This window comes from Chenopodium album, chromosome 7 (assembly GCF_948465745.1).
Source record: "Chenopodium album chromosome 7, dcCheAlbu1.1, whole genome shotgun sequence".
In the NCBI taxonomy this organism is placed as follows: domain Eukaryota; kingdom Viridiplantae; phylum Streptophyta; class Magnoliopsida; order Caryophyllales; family Amaranthaceae; genus Chenopodium; species Chenopodium album.
Window position 1 is genome coordinate 4,710,606 of NC_137840.1, and position 16,428 is coordinate 4,727,033.

Genomic DNA, 16,428 nt, shown 5'->3' on the forward strand with positions numbered 1-16,428 from the left:
TTGGCTATTAATCTTCCTTGGTGTAAGTCTGTTAAATTGTATGAACTGCTTGATTTGATTGAAGCTCAAAATTGGGTGAATTTGTTGAGTGAATGCTTTAATCGGAGTATGTATGTTGATGCTATGAGGGATTTTTGCAAAAGTTTCAAATACTCTAAAGGTGTTATTCGCTGCTGTGTGTATGAAAAAGAAATTGAGTTTGATGCGATGTATTTGGCTGAGTTGTTTGATGTTCCTAATACTGGATATGACTTGTATTTTAAGAGTAATGTGATAAGGAACCCTCTTCCTGATGCAAATATTGATGAGATAGTGGAGTTTCTAGGTGGAGACCCGGAGGAAACCTACATAAATCACAATGACCTAACCCCTCTTGACAAAATTCTGCTAAAATTTGTTTTCAATGATATTATCCCTCGCACCCAAAAGAGAGACAGTGCCAACAAGCTTGACTCTGTTCTCATCTATTGCCTAGCCAAAAAGATCCAAATAAACTTTCCCTTCATCATGATTCAACACCTTTCCCACTGTGTTCCAAAAGTATGGAAGGTGGGATATGGTAACCTTCTCACCTATGTCTTTGAAAGCTTTGGATTTCCTTTGTTGATAAAGAACCCCTGCCCCTCAAAAACACCGAGTACATGCAGCCCATTTTCCTTGAAAACCATAAAATGAAGGTTGTAGATGGATGTTTTGAGGTTGTACTGGAAGAAAAAGATAAGAGGCCAAAGGAAGTAGGTGCTGTAGCTGAGGGGGAAGAAGAGAGAGCTACTGGGATCATAGAGGGAGTGGTACAGGACATTCAGGAGGAGGAAGAGGAAAAGGTGGTTGAGGAAGTGACTGAGACAGGGGGAAGGAAGAAAAAGAAGAGCTTGAGGTTGATGAAGAAAAAGGAGACCTCTGCCCCCATTTGCATTGATATCTCAGGGGTGCAAGAGGATTTGCAAAAAGTCACAAGCTCTCCTATTTCAGGCAAGTATGCATCTGCATGTACAGGCTTTGCAGCTTTCAGTTCCCCATCAAAGGTTCCCACCGAGGATGTCAAGGAGATGAAGGATATTCTCCTGAAGGTGCTGAAGGAACAAGAGGATTCAAAGCAGAACATGGAGGAACTGAAGAAGAGTGTGCTCACTCTAGATGCTGCCGTGAAGGAACTGGTCAAAAGCTCAGAACAGGGGAGACAGTCCACTGTCAAGGACATAGTGTCTCAAATCAGCAAGAAGCTGGAGGATCTTGCTGTTGATGATGACCAGAGCACTGCTTCCTAAACTATCCTACCTTGCAGCCTCTTTATGTTGATGAAAGTTATGTTTATTTGCTTTTGGAAACAATTTTTTTTGGGTCTGTAATATTTTGGGCACTTTTTAATTTCTTTTGGCAAACTTGCAAATTTGGTACATTTGGCCAATGTTTTTAATCGGTTTTGGATGATGACTGTCTATGTTTCTTTTACCTATATGCTTTGTGAATGTTTTCTCTCTATGCATGCTTCTTGTCTTAACACTAAACCACTAGTTGGTGATGTGTTATGGTATACTATACGTGTGTGTGTTAGTTTTTGATAATGCCAAAAGGGGGAAAAGGATGCAAACTATCAAGGAAACTTAATCATTCTATGGTCTCTGTTCGAAATCTTCACAAGCTGCCTAATCTCTAAAAGCAGGTATAATGTATATACAAGTTTTTTCAAGTTTTTCAGTTTTTCCTTAAGTTATTCATTTATGCATTGTTTATTTCCTTAAACATTAGTTTCCATTCTGCATTGTATTTTGTTTTTGCATTTCCTTTCTTTAGGAATAAAATGGATTATCTCTGTTTCGTTGTAAGTAAGTTTGGTTTGTTTGTCATCATCAAAAAGGGGGAATATTGTTGGAATTAATGATTTTGATGATGACACAACCTCACTTACTTACAAACTAATAAGTGCTTGATTGTTTAAGTGTGTACTCAGTTACAAAGGCTAGGAGAATGAAGTGTCTTGTAAATATACCATGAGGAACAAGAAGGCCAGAAGCAGAGCTAACCATATAGAAGAGTTCCCTCACAAGAACTGGCGCTTCAGAAATGAAGACTGGAGAAGAGAAGGTTCCCTCAGGGAACAGAAGCTTCAGAGAAGAAGCCTCATCAGTGAAGAGAAGTTCCTCCCAAGGAACAGAAGCCTCGGAGTAGAAGCTTCATCAGAGAACATGAAGACTAAATATATTTTTATATTTTAGGATTTATGTAAGTATAAGATATTAAATGGCACTCGAAAAATCTGTGTGGAATTGGTCTAAAAAGATAAAATTGTGCATGCTAGTTTTTAGGAAAACGGTTGCTTTCTAAAACGTTTATCTTTTAAAAGGGATTTTATTTTATTCTGAATTTCGAAAATATCTTGTGCAAAAAGATTTTATTTTATTTTCTTATTTTCGAAAATATCTTCTGAAAAAATAAAATCACCATGTTTTCCAAAACTTACGGCTTACTCTCCCATGTTCTATGTCAATCATGGTTTTGCACATTGAGGAGTTCATGGTTCCTTAATTCTAGGAACATGATCTTCTTAGTGGGTATGAGTAGTGGCGTAATGGTGTTGCTGCACAAAGAGAATTTTCCAAAGCATTTTTTGATCTATAAATAGCCATTGATTTCTGTTGGAAAAACTCACCCTTGCTCACATAAGTTTTCAAGCTTCAAATCGAGTCAAGTGTCAATTCCACACAAGTTCATTAGAGTGTTCTTAATGTTCTTATACTAGAGTTTGTTTTTCCTTCGAGTTGTAATTGGGAATGGGGAAGTTCGAGTGAACGTTTGTGTATGATAAAGAGAAGAGAGAGAGAGAAGAGAAAGAGAAGAGAAAGAGAAGAGAAAGAGAACAGAGAACAGAGAAGTGAGAAGAGAGAAAGAGAAGAGAAGAGTAACAAGTTGGGTGACTTGTTCCTCAGGGTCTCAAGGTCGTAGAGGAACTTGAGTTTGAGTCTTTAGCTTGTAATAGGATCATTTGCCCTATTATAGTGAAGATTCTTTTCCCAAAATCCCAAGTGGTCGTGGTTTTTCTCCTTGTTAGGGCCAAGGAGTTTTCCACGTAAAATCTCTCTTGCATTATTTAGTTCCTTTAGTTAATCTCTCAGTTCCTTTAGCTAACTTAATTTTAATTCCGCAAAAAGTTTGGCTAAATTCTCATACTACAATTCAACCCCCCCCCTTTTTGTAGTATTCATTAAAACAACAAGGCCCTTCGGAACAAAATGTTTGCTTCGCTACCACCATCGACGAGGGTTCGTGAGACGTTGTGGTTGGCCACTGTGGCGACGATCACCAGCGGATCCTTGTGAGGGAACGTCACCCCCGGTAGTCGGCGGCAGTGAACGTCATGTTCGGCACCGACGACTGAGGAGGATGAATGTTAGAATTGTTCACCTGGTGGACCAGAGCCCTAAGGTGACGCTTGTACTCCCTCCGAGAACACGTCCCTCCGGAAATGACGTGGATCGGAGGAAATTTTTCCTCCGAAGCTTTATTGTTCTTCCGGGGGAAGTCAATTTCTTGCCGAGAGTCTTTCTCAGACTTCTCAGCTTCTTTTTTCTCGCGGTGATCCGCGATATATTTTTTCAAGTACCCCTTCCGGACCATATCTTCGATCTGGCCCTTCAGCTGAATACACTCTTCGGTGTTGTGTCCCGGTGACTCGTAGAACTCACACCATTGATTTTTATATTTTTGCTGATACCATTATGGGAGTGGTCTCGGCTTTTGGTAACTCTGCTCCTCCTTCGTCACGATATAGATCTTAGCACGTGGGAGGGCAAGCGGAGTGTAGGATTCGTATCTGCCCAAGTAGGGTGCAGATTTGTCCTTCTTCGGCTCGTTGGCCAAAGCTTGTTCCGAGGTTTTCGCCTTGCCCTTCGCCTTCTGGCCTTGGCCTTTAGACGGGGTCTGTTGTTTTTATTTCCCACCCCCAGTTTGAGGATGGGTTTTCGTTTTGTTCTACTCTTCGGCTCGGATGAACTTATCCGAAGCGTTCAGAGCGTCCTCCAAGGTGTGCGACGTATGCATAACCATGAATTCAAGGAACGGTCCAGTTTGAAGGCCGTGCTGCAAAGCAAAAACGGCTAGCCCCTGGTCAAGGCTTGTAACGACAGATGACTCGTTACTGAAACGAGTCAGATAGTCTCGGAGACTCTCGGTCTCCCCTTGTTGCAGGCCCATGAGCTCTGCAGTTGTCTTCTCTCAGCGGTTTGCCGTAGAAAACTTGCTTTTGAACTTCGTGAACAGATCTTCCCACCCCGTTATCGAACCCTCCTTGACTCCCTTAGAGATCCATGCTTGTGCGACCCCCTTGAGATTAGTAGGAAAGTATTTGCACCAGGTCCCTTCGGACCTAGGGTTCAGATGCATGTGCCCCTCATAGGAGGCAATGTGGTCCTTCGGATCTGAAGTTCTGTCATAAGTAATGTGTGACAGATTTTAACCGTCGGCACATGTTCTTCAAGTATCCATCGCTCAAATGGAGAACTGGTGGGAAGCATCACGGCTTTTCCTTTATTTCTGGTCGAAGGGACCGCGCTCCGCCCTCTCAGAGAGGTAGAAGTAGTTTTCATCCCCGGCCGGGAAAATTCAAGATGAGCCTCGGCTTGGTCGGGAAAAGAGTGACGACTGTGCACACTCGATTCCCTTATGCTGAGGCAGAGTTGTTGCTTTTGTTGCTTTAGTAGGCTTGGGTGTTGGACTCCCTGAAATAGTGCGAGTTTCTTTTTCTTTCTCGCTCGGTCCTCCAGGTGTCCTCCTCCCATTCCCCAGCCAGCTCCTTGAAGGAGGAGAGTTTCTCCCCCCCTGAGATTTTCCTCCGCTGACGTCTTGTTTGCGGAGGCGTTTGGTCGCGTGGAGGTGGCATGACTTGGGTTCTTACGGCATCCATGAGGACCGCAAGGGCTCTCGCTACTTCCTCCAAATTGGACCCCGTCAAAGGGGTCCTCAGCGTTGAGGACGAGAGTGAGAATGAATGCTCAAAGGTTGACTTCGAGCAATGGATTGAGTTCTAGCATGGGACTGAGGTGGGCTCGTCCTATGCTGAGAGCGGATGGGGGGAGATTAAGATCTCTCTCGAGATGCCCCTCCCAAACTGGCCTCCTAAGAGGAATGTTAGCTCGGTGAAGGCGGTGGCGACGGGGAAATGGCCTTTTCCCCGGCGTCATTTGGCCATTCTTGGCTGAAGAAGGGCCACTGTCCGATTTCTTGTTCTTACGGTTCTTAGCCATTGCTTTAAGATTAAGGTAGAACTATTGAGATTGGCTTAAAGATTTTTTTGAAAGTCTTCTCCACAGACGGCGCCAAATTGTTTCGGGTGAAAACAATGGGACCTTGCCGAAGGTCCTTTGCAGTTGGCTGAAGACTGGGCTCGGTCCAAGTGATGCTGGGCCGAGGATTTCCTACACAGCAAACACACGTAAACTGGCCTTGGGGGTTGTGCCGAGGAAGGCCCCTCTGATGCCGAAGTCAGTACAATGTGTAGAGAGAAAGCAATGCAGGAGAATTAATTGCTTGAGGCTATATGTGAATGAATGTAAAATGGTGTAATTGATTGCTTTTATACCTTTACTTAATAGGAGAATTGAGCCTAAAGCCAAATGGGCTTGCCATGTTGACTTGACTTTGACTTGACATGGATTGGAAAGTTAAACCTTTGACCTTGGCTTACAATTGAATCATTTATGGACCAGGCCCAATTTAGACTAAATTAGACCCAAACAATATATAAGGTGCATTGCATCAGTAGTTGAGGTAATGAGAAATGATCATATTGTCCTCTGCTATACTCTCTCTTCACTCTTCTGATTTCCCCTTACATCATCATTTTATTTAACTTTTCAGGTAAGGAGTGACTAAGTCAGTATTTCTGCTAACTGAGAAGATGATTTATTAATGTTTTGGCTTTACCTTCAAATCGCATAGCTGAAAACCAAAGTAATTACAATTCATTACGGTGTACAGATAAATTTTGTGTAGATATAAGTTAAGCATTAAGCCCTGATTCACAGGGAATTAAACGGCTGTCACTTTAAATTCTATTGCTACTTGCTTTAGTCATAATATGGATGAAATATACAGAGCAGAGATTCACAAAGATTTTATATCTATACAAGATAGCAAAGTATCAAAGAGAAGATAAAAACTTATATTATTTCATGAAACTTCATTTTATAGTCATTATCTTACCTAAGATTCATTTTAATGACACATCTACTAGATATATGCTTCTTAGAATAACCCTTAAAGCGTGTCATATATTGACCACTTCCAATCTTCAATCATTTGTTGAGTTATGCTCTTCGCGCTGTTATCATTTTTGCAGCACCCAACTTGCACAAGATCGTATAGCAAGCAATAGGCCTGTAATCTCTAATATTGAAAGCATTAGTGACCTTAGAAAAAAGAGTGATACTAGTACGGAGTACATTTTACTTGAGCATAAAGGATGCCTAAGAGAACTGCTGTCCACTTTTAGCCACTTACTCGGATTACGCAAGCAACTTTACTCAGAAATCTGCAGAGTACTGTCATGAACACTATCTTGCATAAAAGATTTGGGTAATTTTTGTTGACAACTTTTCTTTGTGTTACACTGGAAAACTAGCTTTGACAGCCTGAAGTCTTACAGCAAGTAGTAAGCGAGTATGAGGTTGGACAGGGAATTCAGGAACTCGACAAGCCCATCTAGTTTTGGTGCAAACATCATCATTGAGGTGTGTCTTATGATAGAGTATAAAACATATTCCTGGGCTTCAACCATCAACTTAATGCTCATCTTAGACCGCATTCTTCAATGTTCTCTTTATTCTTTGCTAATCACAAGGAGCCTTCACATTATTGTTGGCAAGATCAATAATTGTTTGCATTTGATAGAAATCAAGGACAAATCCTTAACTACGTCGATCTTCGTCTTTGTCTTCATTATTTAAGACTTTCACAAGCAACTAGTCCTCTTCTTCCTCGCTTAATCCTATGAGCTTAAACAGATTCTAGTAATGCCAGAGAAGTACAGCATTGGCTTCAGTCTTTAATTTGGTACCAGCATAGAAGTTAACTGCATAGTGCTTTAGTGCTCATCCATCTTTAGTCTTTTCCCTTAATGAAAATTGTCCTGTCAACTGTCAACTGTCAGCAGGCAGAACTGTCATATTTCCAATTTGTGAGTGGTAGCTTCTTTTTCCAAATTCCAAGTGATCTTATTCGACGAATTTATCAACTTTGCAGTAGCAATTGCTATTGTCTTGCTGACAATAGATAACAAACTTCCTCCGTCCCATAATACCTTACACCTTGACTTTTTATGCTATTCTTGTGCTTACTTTGATCATATTTTTAATACAATATATAAACACCAATGTTATTATTAAAATCTAATATATATATATATATATATATATATATATAAAGGGGAGTTTTTTCTCGAGTTTTTAGAGAGTCATGTAGGACTTAATTTTTTCAGTGCCACGTAAGATAATAAATTTTAGTGGTAACCAATTAAATACGAGATTATTAATTTATTTTAGAATTAAATAATTTAAATGACACATAAGCAAAATTGGCGAATGATATTTTCCAGTTTAAACTAATTAAATATAAAATGTAGGACTTAATTTTTTCAATGCGCCACGTAAGATAATAAATTTTAATAGTAACCAATTAAATACGAGGTTATTAATTTATTTTAGAATTAAATAATTTAAATGACACATAAGCAAAATTGGCGAATGAGATTTTCCAGTTTAAATTAATTAAATATAAAATATTATCTTTTGATATCAGAAATTTTATCTAAATATATAACAAATTTTAGCACATAAATATATATATATAAAAAATTACGAGTATTTAAAAATTTAACAAACCGTGCATCGCACGGGCTTCATCTAGTGTAACCAATTTTTTAATTCTTGCTAAAATATTTACATATATTAATGATCTGCATGTTGACAAATGTGTCTAGTCAAAAACTCAAAACGGATACGTTTTTGTGTAGATATGTGACACCTTAATTTTTTTTTTTTTTTTTTTGGAATATAAACACCTAAATGAATATAGATAATCTTAATTAGTACATCAAGGATTTGATTCACAAAAGTGTAAACGTTGACTGTTGAATTTCTAGATGAACTGTTTATAAACATAAGAATAGTGATTTCTCTATATACCTAAGTTTCCTCTTTATTATATTGAATTGGTATCTAACAGTTTGATTCTTCCTTAACTTATCTAATCAATATGTGGAAATATCAAGATCGTGTGATTTTTAACTTAGAAAAATCATATAACAGAATTTATTAGTACATGAATTAGGTATTCTGTTTCCTGTTAGGTGCAAAACAGATTGAGGAATCGACGGAACTCATAAATATAGCTCCATTATTACATGTATTATTCTTCAAGCAAAGTCAATTTAGAATGGCGCATGATTTAAACTGGTCCAACCTTCTGAAAACAATTTTGAGCCTTAATTTTCATTGGACTTGAAAAATGACATACATCTACATACTTTTATAAAGTTTAGCTTTCATAAATGGGTTGTCCATACCCACTATATATGATATGTACCATGAACAGTTTGCTTACATTAAAAAAGCAGAGCTAAAATAAACAAAGCTTACTGCATTTTTTTTCCTGCTGTAATAACTACAGTAGAACCATGGTGTTATCAGTAAAATTACCTTGTTATATCTGTTTTCCTTTTCTAATGTGCTTCGCTATCTCGGCTCAAAGTTACAACAGCGTAACCTTGGGCTCGTCTCTCATTGCTGGGGATATCTCTTTGCCTTGGGTATCTCCCTCCAAAGACTTTGCTTTCGGGTTTCAGAAGATAGAGTCTGGAAGTTTTCTGTTGGCCATATGGTTCAATAGAATACCCGAAAGAACAATAACTTGGTCTGCCAACAGAGATATTCCAGTACCCAGGGGTTCGAAAGTTGAACTTACTGCAAGAAGCTTGATACTTACTGACCCAAGTGGGCGTGAGGTATGGAGAGCTAGGCTGTTGGCTGGCAGCAGCAGCAGCAGAGGAGTGACACTTGCCTCTGCAGCTATGCTGGACACTGGAAACTTTGTGCTGATGGATCGAGCTTCTGCTGTACTTTGGCAAAGCTTTGATGAGCCAACTGACACTCTTTTGCCTACACAGACGCTGAATCAAGGCAATCGACTCATTGCAAGTTTTTCTAGAAAGAATTACTCGAGTGGCAGGTTCTCATTCAACTTGGGATATAACGGAAATCTTGCATTATATACCACAGATTTCCCCCTTTTCAACACAGTGAACACCAACTATGAGACATTCGCTGATCAGGGATTCGGAAGCCTGGTGGTGTTCGACCAGTCTGGTTCACTGTACCTTGCTGACAGCAATGGTGGAGTTCTTGTTGATATCTTTCCGAATGAGATATCACATGAAAAATCTCTCTATCAGAGGGTGGTTCTTGAATACGACGGTGTATTAAGACATTACGTATACTCAAAGAGTGCATCTCGTTATGGTGGCTGGTCAATCAAGTCCTTTACTCCAGACAACATCTGTACTGCTGTCATACAGCAAACAGGTAGTGGCGTATGTGGTTTCAACAGCTACTGCAAGTTAGGAGATGACAGTAGACCACACTGCATATGCCCTCCAGGTTACGTGCCCTTGGATCCAAACAATGAGATGAGCGGATGCTACCAGAACTTTCCTCCACAGAGTTGTAAAGAAGGATCACAAGACAAAAATCAGTACGATTTCAAGGTGCTGCAGGACGTAGACTGGCCGCTTTCGGACTACGAGCATTATCAGAATGTTCCTGTAGAATGGTGCAGGGAAGTTTGTCTAACAGATTGCTTCTGTGCAGTTGCCATTTACAGAAATGGAGGGGACTGTTGGAAAAAGAAGGTTCCACTCTCAAATGGGAAAAACGACACCTCTGTTGACAGGATTGCTTTCATTAAGATAAGGATTTAGATCTCCAAGTCTTGTGATTTACTAAGTGTAATCCAACTGCATTGTAGTATGTTGCTAATGCAGCTTAAATAAAATTCTAGTAGTATTTTGGAATGTTACATTCTCAAGTTGTTATGGTTACATGGTTATTGAAATTGTAAAACGAATAAACTCCTGGCTATTGGGGTTGATTAATGATTAATTATAATAATAACAAAGCTATAATATATTTTCACTAATTGTCAATGTACCACCGACAGTTAGACACCATACTAATTGCAAATGGAGATATCTCTTGATGATTTTTATCTTTATTTTATAAATTAAGTGGGAGATTGTGGTGTCTCCTTGAAAAGACTTTAATATCCCTCTTGATTTATAATTAAAAAGAAATTAAAAAATAATTCTACATTTAATTTTTTAATCATTCAATCATTAATCATCAATTAATTATTTTAACCAGGGCCGACTATAAGGGGGAGCAACTTGAGCAAAGGCTCAAGGCCCCCCTTTTAATTAATTATTGATCATCAATTAATTATTAAGGGGGAGCAGCTTGAGCGAAGGCTCAGATCCCCTCTTTTGATGGGCCCCGCGTTGATAAATGAGGATGAAGACTAGATATCCATTAAAGCTATATTCTCCAAGCTTCATCTTAGAAGGAAAATACTCACGAAGAGAGAACGAAAGGAAAAAGGAAAGTGCTAAAAAAGAGATGGGGGAATTTAATGTGGGCCTATAAAAAGAAGTGAGAAATTTTTACGCTATTATATCATCATCGGATCATATTCATCACTCATCACTTGACACTTCATCAGTAATTATGTTATTTGTACTGTGCTCCGTATTATATACTTTGTAGCTATATATTTATACAATTATACTTTGTATAAGCAGGGGCGGAGCCAGGGGGCTGGGGGGCCTTGGCCTCCCCCTTGGCTCAAGTTATTAATTAAATTTGGTCTTTTTTGTCATTAATTTTGGTGTGGAGAAGTTGGTTTTTTCCATGTGATAGTATGCAAGTCGTCAAGGGATCAAATCTTGTAGCTAACAAAATAGGCTTGTTTGAGGAAACAAGAAAAAGGTGTTTCCCTGGTCAAAAAAAAGAAAAAGTTGTTTCCACTTTTCTGTTGCCAGTTTTCAAAATTATCATGATTTTAATAAGTCTAAATAATTTTTGATTCATTATGTGTCATATATAATATACTTTTAAATAATTTCATCAAATGCCCCTGAGTTATTTTTTTATTCATCAAATACCAATCAAAACTTTCAAATTCATCAAATACTCCTGAGTTTAAGAAAAATGTCATCAAATGTTCTTATTGACTAACGACGGTTAACAGCGTTAGTCATTAATGACTAATATGCCACGTGGCAGCCTTTAATTGGTTGTTGTAATATTAGTTAATTAATCATTAAAAAAAACTTTAAAAAATTAAAAAAAAAAAAAAAAAAAAAAAACCCAACCACCCAAGACCCACCCACCCCCAATGGCCGGCCACCAGCCACTACCCCCAAATCCCACCCTCCCCTTGTACGCCGTGGTCCCCTTTCGCCGGCGAGGGTAGCCCCCCCCCCCCCCCCACCCTCCGACACCCCCTCCCACCCTCCGACACCCCCTCCCCTACCCCCAGCCCCTTCTCCCTCCGTTTTCCCTCCCTTAAACCCCTGCCCAACATCGAAAACACCTCCCTTCCTTCGCGGACGGTGCCCAAACCTCCTCCTCGGCGAACCACTTTCGCCTCACCCCCCTCCATCCCCACCCCCTTTCCCCCCTAAACCACCACCCTAAAAACCGAAAACCCCCCAAATCGAAAAAACCCCAAATTAAAATCTAGGGTTTCGATTTTTTTGGGTGGTGGTTTAAGGGGGAAAGGGGGTGGGGCGAAAGTGGTTCGCCGACGCTGGGGAGGGGGTTTGGACGCCGGCCGTGAAGGAGGGGGTTTTTCGAGGTGGGGGAGGAGTTTAAGGGGAGGGGAAACGGAGGGAGAAGGGGCTGGGGGTAAGGGGAGGGGGTGTCGGAGGGTGGGGGCCTAGCCTCGCCGGCGATTATGGACCACCGGTGCAGGGGGAGGGTGGGATTTGGCGTGGTGGCGGTGGCGGCTGGTGGTGGGCCGTTGGGGTGGGGTGGGTCTTGGGTGGTGGGGTTTTTTTTTAAAAATTATTTTTTTATTTTTTTTTATTTCTTTTATTTTTTTTACTTTTTAAAGTTTTTTTTTTATAATTAATTAACTAATATTACAACAACCAATTAGAGGCTGTCACGTGGCATATTAGTCATTAATGAAACACCGTTAGTCATTAAGGGCATTTGGTGACATTTTTCTTAAACTCAGGAGTATTTGGTGAATTTGAAAATTTTGATGGGTATTTGGTGAATAAAAAAATAACTCAGGGACATCTGGTGAAATTTCCGATAACAAAATGCATGCATTGCCAAAAAAAACAAAATATATATATATATATATATATGGGCTTGCCCCAGTTTATCTCCTAGATAAACATTTGATGTTTATCAAGGGGTATATCTGTAATTTTCTATATAAAATGAAGGACATTTTTGTAAATTTCACTATAATTCATCTTCTTCCTCAATGTTACTTCACGCACATCCATGGATCTCTTCTTCCTCCTTCCTTCACCCACCTCCATTACAAGCATCTGTTTCTTCCTTCGACACCTTCATCTTCTTCGTCAAGCTATGTCAATGACTTCTCCGACACCGACATCACCATTTTCGGCGGCTTCGCCGCTGAATTAAACGAAAACCCTAATTAAAAAGGGAGGAATATAGGGTATGGTTAACCCTTATAGGGTAGGTGAGCTTTCCTCCTCCATTGAAGCTAAGCTTTTTTTTTCTGGGATTGCTTTTGAGCTTTTGTTCGTCATTGATGATGAAGCAAGAATATGAGAATTCACGTGAAATGTAGCAGTGAACTAATTATTTTTATTTTTGCACAGCCATCAAAGCAATTTAATTAATTACCCAATTGCCACTAGATAAACATTGTTTGTTTATCTAGGAGATAAACTTGAATTTTCTTATATGAGAACACCTCTCTTATATGAGAACACTTTATATGTGAGAATAATTTATTACCATTGGATCAAACAAGATCCAACGCTCCACATCTACCCTGGTCAAAATAATGGCAATATTGTAAATTTTAGATTGTATACAAGAAAAATTAAAAAAAATTGTCCAGCTTTTTCTCTCTCAAGAAATTGAACCAGCTCTTCCCTTTCTCTCTCTTCTTTCCCCAAAAATTTCTGAACGAACACTGGTTTGATCGATCTTAATGCTAAGATATCTTTGAATTTCGACTTGAATCTACAAATATTGTTAGGTATTTGCTGTTTTAACTATTTTTCCTTTGATATTTGGCTTCAATGTTCAAATTTTTGTATTGAATAAGGTTTTTGTGATTTTGTTGAAACCCTAGAAATCGCAAATTCTTCATCAAATGGATTCAATCTAAGCTATTACTACTTATGAACGAAGGATGTAAGTATCAATTTATTGATTTTGGCCATTTTACTTTGTTTTTATGTGAATTTTGGTAATATCAATTTAAATTGAAGGATAATAATATTGGTGCTCTAAAGCTATGCTCTTGAATCTGTTAGTTTATAGGAAATTGATTGTTTATTTTGGGATGTTTACTTATTGGATTTAATGGATCAATAATATGATTATGATGTATTTCTCTTTCTTCTTTATTATCATCATTGTTTATAATCTGCAATAGTATTCTTGATGTTTGATTTTTTGCAAATTTAGAAATCACTTTTAGATGCTCATAACCTATTCGATAAAATGTCAAGCTGAAATTTAACTGCATGTTGCGTGTATGATTATGTAAATCAATATTGTTGTTTTGACTATCTTAGCTTAGATTAGCAAGTGTAACCTTGTTTTTAATCTCTGTTTTAAGCTTCTAACATACTTTTTTTTTTCAAATAGAGATGGTGATGAAGCACTTGTCAAAAAGAAAAAAAGTGATGGTGATGATGAAGCTGTAAAAATTGATGATCAGTGGTCTAGAAGTCCAATTGTGGAGTCATCTTTACTAGAAGCTATAAACAATGATCAAATTCAAAGGTTGGTTATCATCCATGGATATTGTTCAATTTTTTATAAATGTTAGATGTGTTCTAAAATTTTACTCATATGTTTTTTTTTTTTTTTTTTTGAGATTAAATTTTACTCATATGTTCTAAAACTTTACTTGTATGTTTAAAATTTAATTCAATTCTAATTTTAATTCTTATTTTACTCACATTTTATGTTTTCTACTAGAATTTTGTTGAGTATGTAGTATATATACATTCTAGTTCAATTGTTAATTTTTGCTACAACTTTATATATGTCTAAATTTTTTACCCATATGTTCTAAATTTTTGTACATATGTTCTAAATTTTTATACATATGTTCTAAATTTAAACTCATAAGTTCCAAATTGTATAATGTAAGTAGCGGATTTAATTGAATCATGTAAGTTGTGTAAATCTATTTTTTTTTTTTTATAATGATGTAAATTAAAAAATGGGATAGCGGATACCAAAGTCTAATGATTTTATCTTATTATATTGCAGATCGATCAAATGAAGAAATTGAGGGTGGATTTTTGTGCTAAAATATTATCACACAAGGAAAATGAGCTACATCATGAGATTACTTCAAGATCACGGAAATGGCGAAAGAAAATAATTTGTAATAAAATTTTAGAAATAGCATGTAGAATTTTATATAGTATAATTATACTAAAACTATTTTTCTAAAAGGTTGTGTTCGAATATATAAGCTTGTCTTGTCTTTTTTGTGATCTACTTCATTGTTATGCATGCAAGAATATAAAAATACAATTTATTATATATTAATACTCATATGTTCCAAATTTTTATCCATATGCTTTAAATATTAATGTGAAAATATATAATGTTATATAAATTTTTATGTTCTAAATTGCTATTTAGAAATCCCCTTAGAACAAAAATATAGCATGTTATTGTAAAATATTAGTCATATGTTCTAATTTTTTACCCATAAGCCCATAAGTTCTAAATTTTTATAAATTTGTTCTAAATTATTACTCATATGTTCTAAAATTTTAGCCTTATGTTCTAAATTATATCTTTATATATGTTTTAAATTATAACTCAAATTTTTAATTTTAAAACTCATATATTCCATTTTTTTACTCATATCCTCCCACCCAAATACATCTGAATGAAATTTAAAGTCATGCAGCACACCCTCCCACCAATTTAAATCATTATGGTCTAAATTTTTAATTTTGAAATCCCATCGAAAACATACAAAACACATATCATGAATTAAAAAATAGTACTTATGTATTCAAGAACTAAGAATTTAAGTGATAAATTTTAATCATATGGTCTAAATTAAAATTTTGAAATCGCATCGGAAACATACAACACACATGATTACTTATTATAACTCATATGTTCTAAATTTTTAGTCATATGTTCTAAATTTTTAGTCATATGTTTTAAACTTCAATACATACGAAGTATATGTATTAAATTCAAACTATAATCATTTTTATACTACAAAAAAAAGTGTTATTCAATACACAGATTCAAAAAAATGTTCTAAAATCATTAAGTATTATCTAACTTTTTTTGGATAATTTTGAATATCATGGTGACTCAATTCCCCACAACATATGCTAGTAGCATTATTTTCAACATTACTTCTTGCATTCCTCTTAGCTTCCAAATTCAGCCTCAATCATTGAAGATTAATCACAAGGTCTTTGATATCTTCATCATCGCCCTCTGCCAAACTAACACAATCATGTTTTGAACAACCACTCTAATGATTCAATATCTTCCTTTGCTATGAAACCAGCCGCAAAAGTGATGCAACTCTTGTGATGATCAACCCTTGTAAATGGAGTAAATGCCATGTTGCACTTGTTTAGAACAAGAAGATCAAATTTCATTACACACGAAATATAGCAGTACCTATTTAGAACACGTGATTAAATATTTAGAACATATGAGTAAAAATTTAGAACACGTGATTAAATATTTAGAACATATGATTTAATATTTAGAACACATGATTAACTCAGAACAGAAGACATTATTTAGAGAATAGATTTAAGGCTGAAGTTTACTTAATTATTTAGAGCATAAAGGTAATGAGTTTATAAAACATAATTTGGACCATTAGACTAAAACTTTATAACATTAAAAATAAATTTTACAACATAAAAGCTTTGCACCCAACACGAGTGACTAATCTTTTTCTTGTTATTGAAATCTTGCCTTCCTTGCTTTGTCCTTCTTTATCATTTAGAATACTCTCAACAATAGGCTTTTTCTTCTCCTTGAAACCCTGTTTGTTGCATAAGACATATTGGAATGCCAATTTTTTCTCTGTATGCCTTTTACTGGTAGACTTCCTAGTGTTAAAACCAGCAGCAAGTGCATATGATTTATAAAATTC

General features: G+C 36.9%; 1 protein-coding gene and 1 long non-coding RNA gene across 2 annotated transcripts; both read left to right on the forward strand.

Annotated features, from left to right (window-relative positions):
• Positions 1–8,668: 8,668 nt before the first annotated feature.
• Positions 8,669–9,967, forward strand: LOC145639915 (G-type lectin S-receptor-like serine/threonine-protein kinase LECRK3). Its single transcript, XM_081691235.1, has one exon. It carries the CDS (start codon positions 8,669–8,671, stop codon positions 9,965–9,967), a length of 1,299 nt encoding a protein of 432 aa, XP_081547361.1.
• Positions 9,968–13,176: 3,209 nt separating this feature from the next.
• On the forward strand, positions 13,177–14,681 carry LOC145640820 (uncharacterized). The gene is made up of 4 exons (XR_014114977.1): positions 13,177–13,296; positions 13,393–13,454; positions 13,914–14,051; positions 14,547–14,681. It is a non-coding gene; the product is annotated as an uncharacterized LOC145640820 (long non-coding RNA).
• Positions 14,682–16,428: the final 1,747 nt, after the last annotated feature.

Bases quoted from the DNA above. Each gene is read 5' to 3' on its own strand.
- LOC145639915 (XM_081691235.1), top strand. From the start codon at position 8,669: ATGGTGTTATCAGTAAAATTACCTTGTTATATCTGTTTTCCTTTTCTA.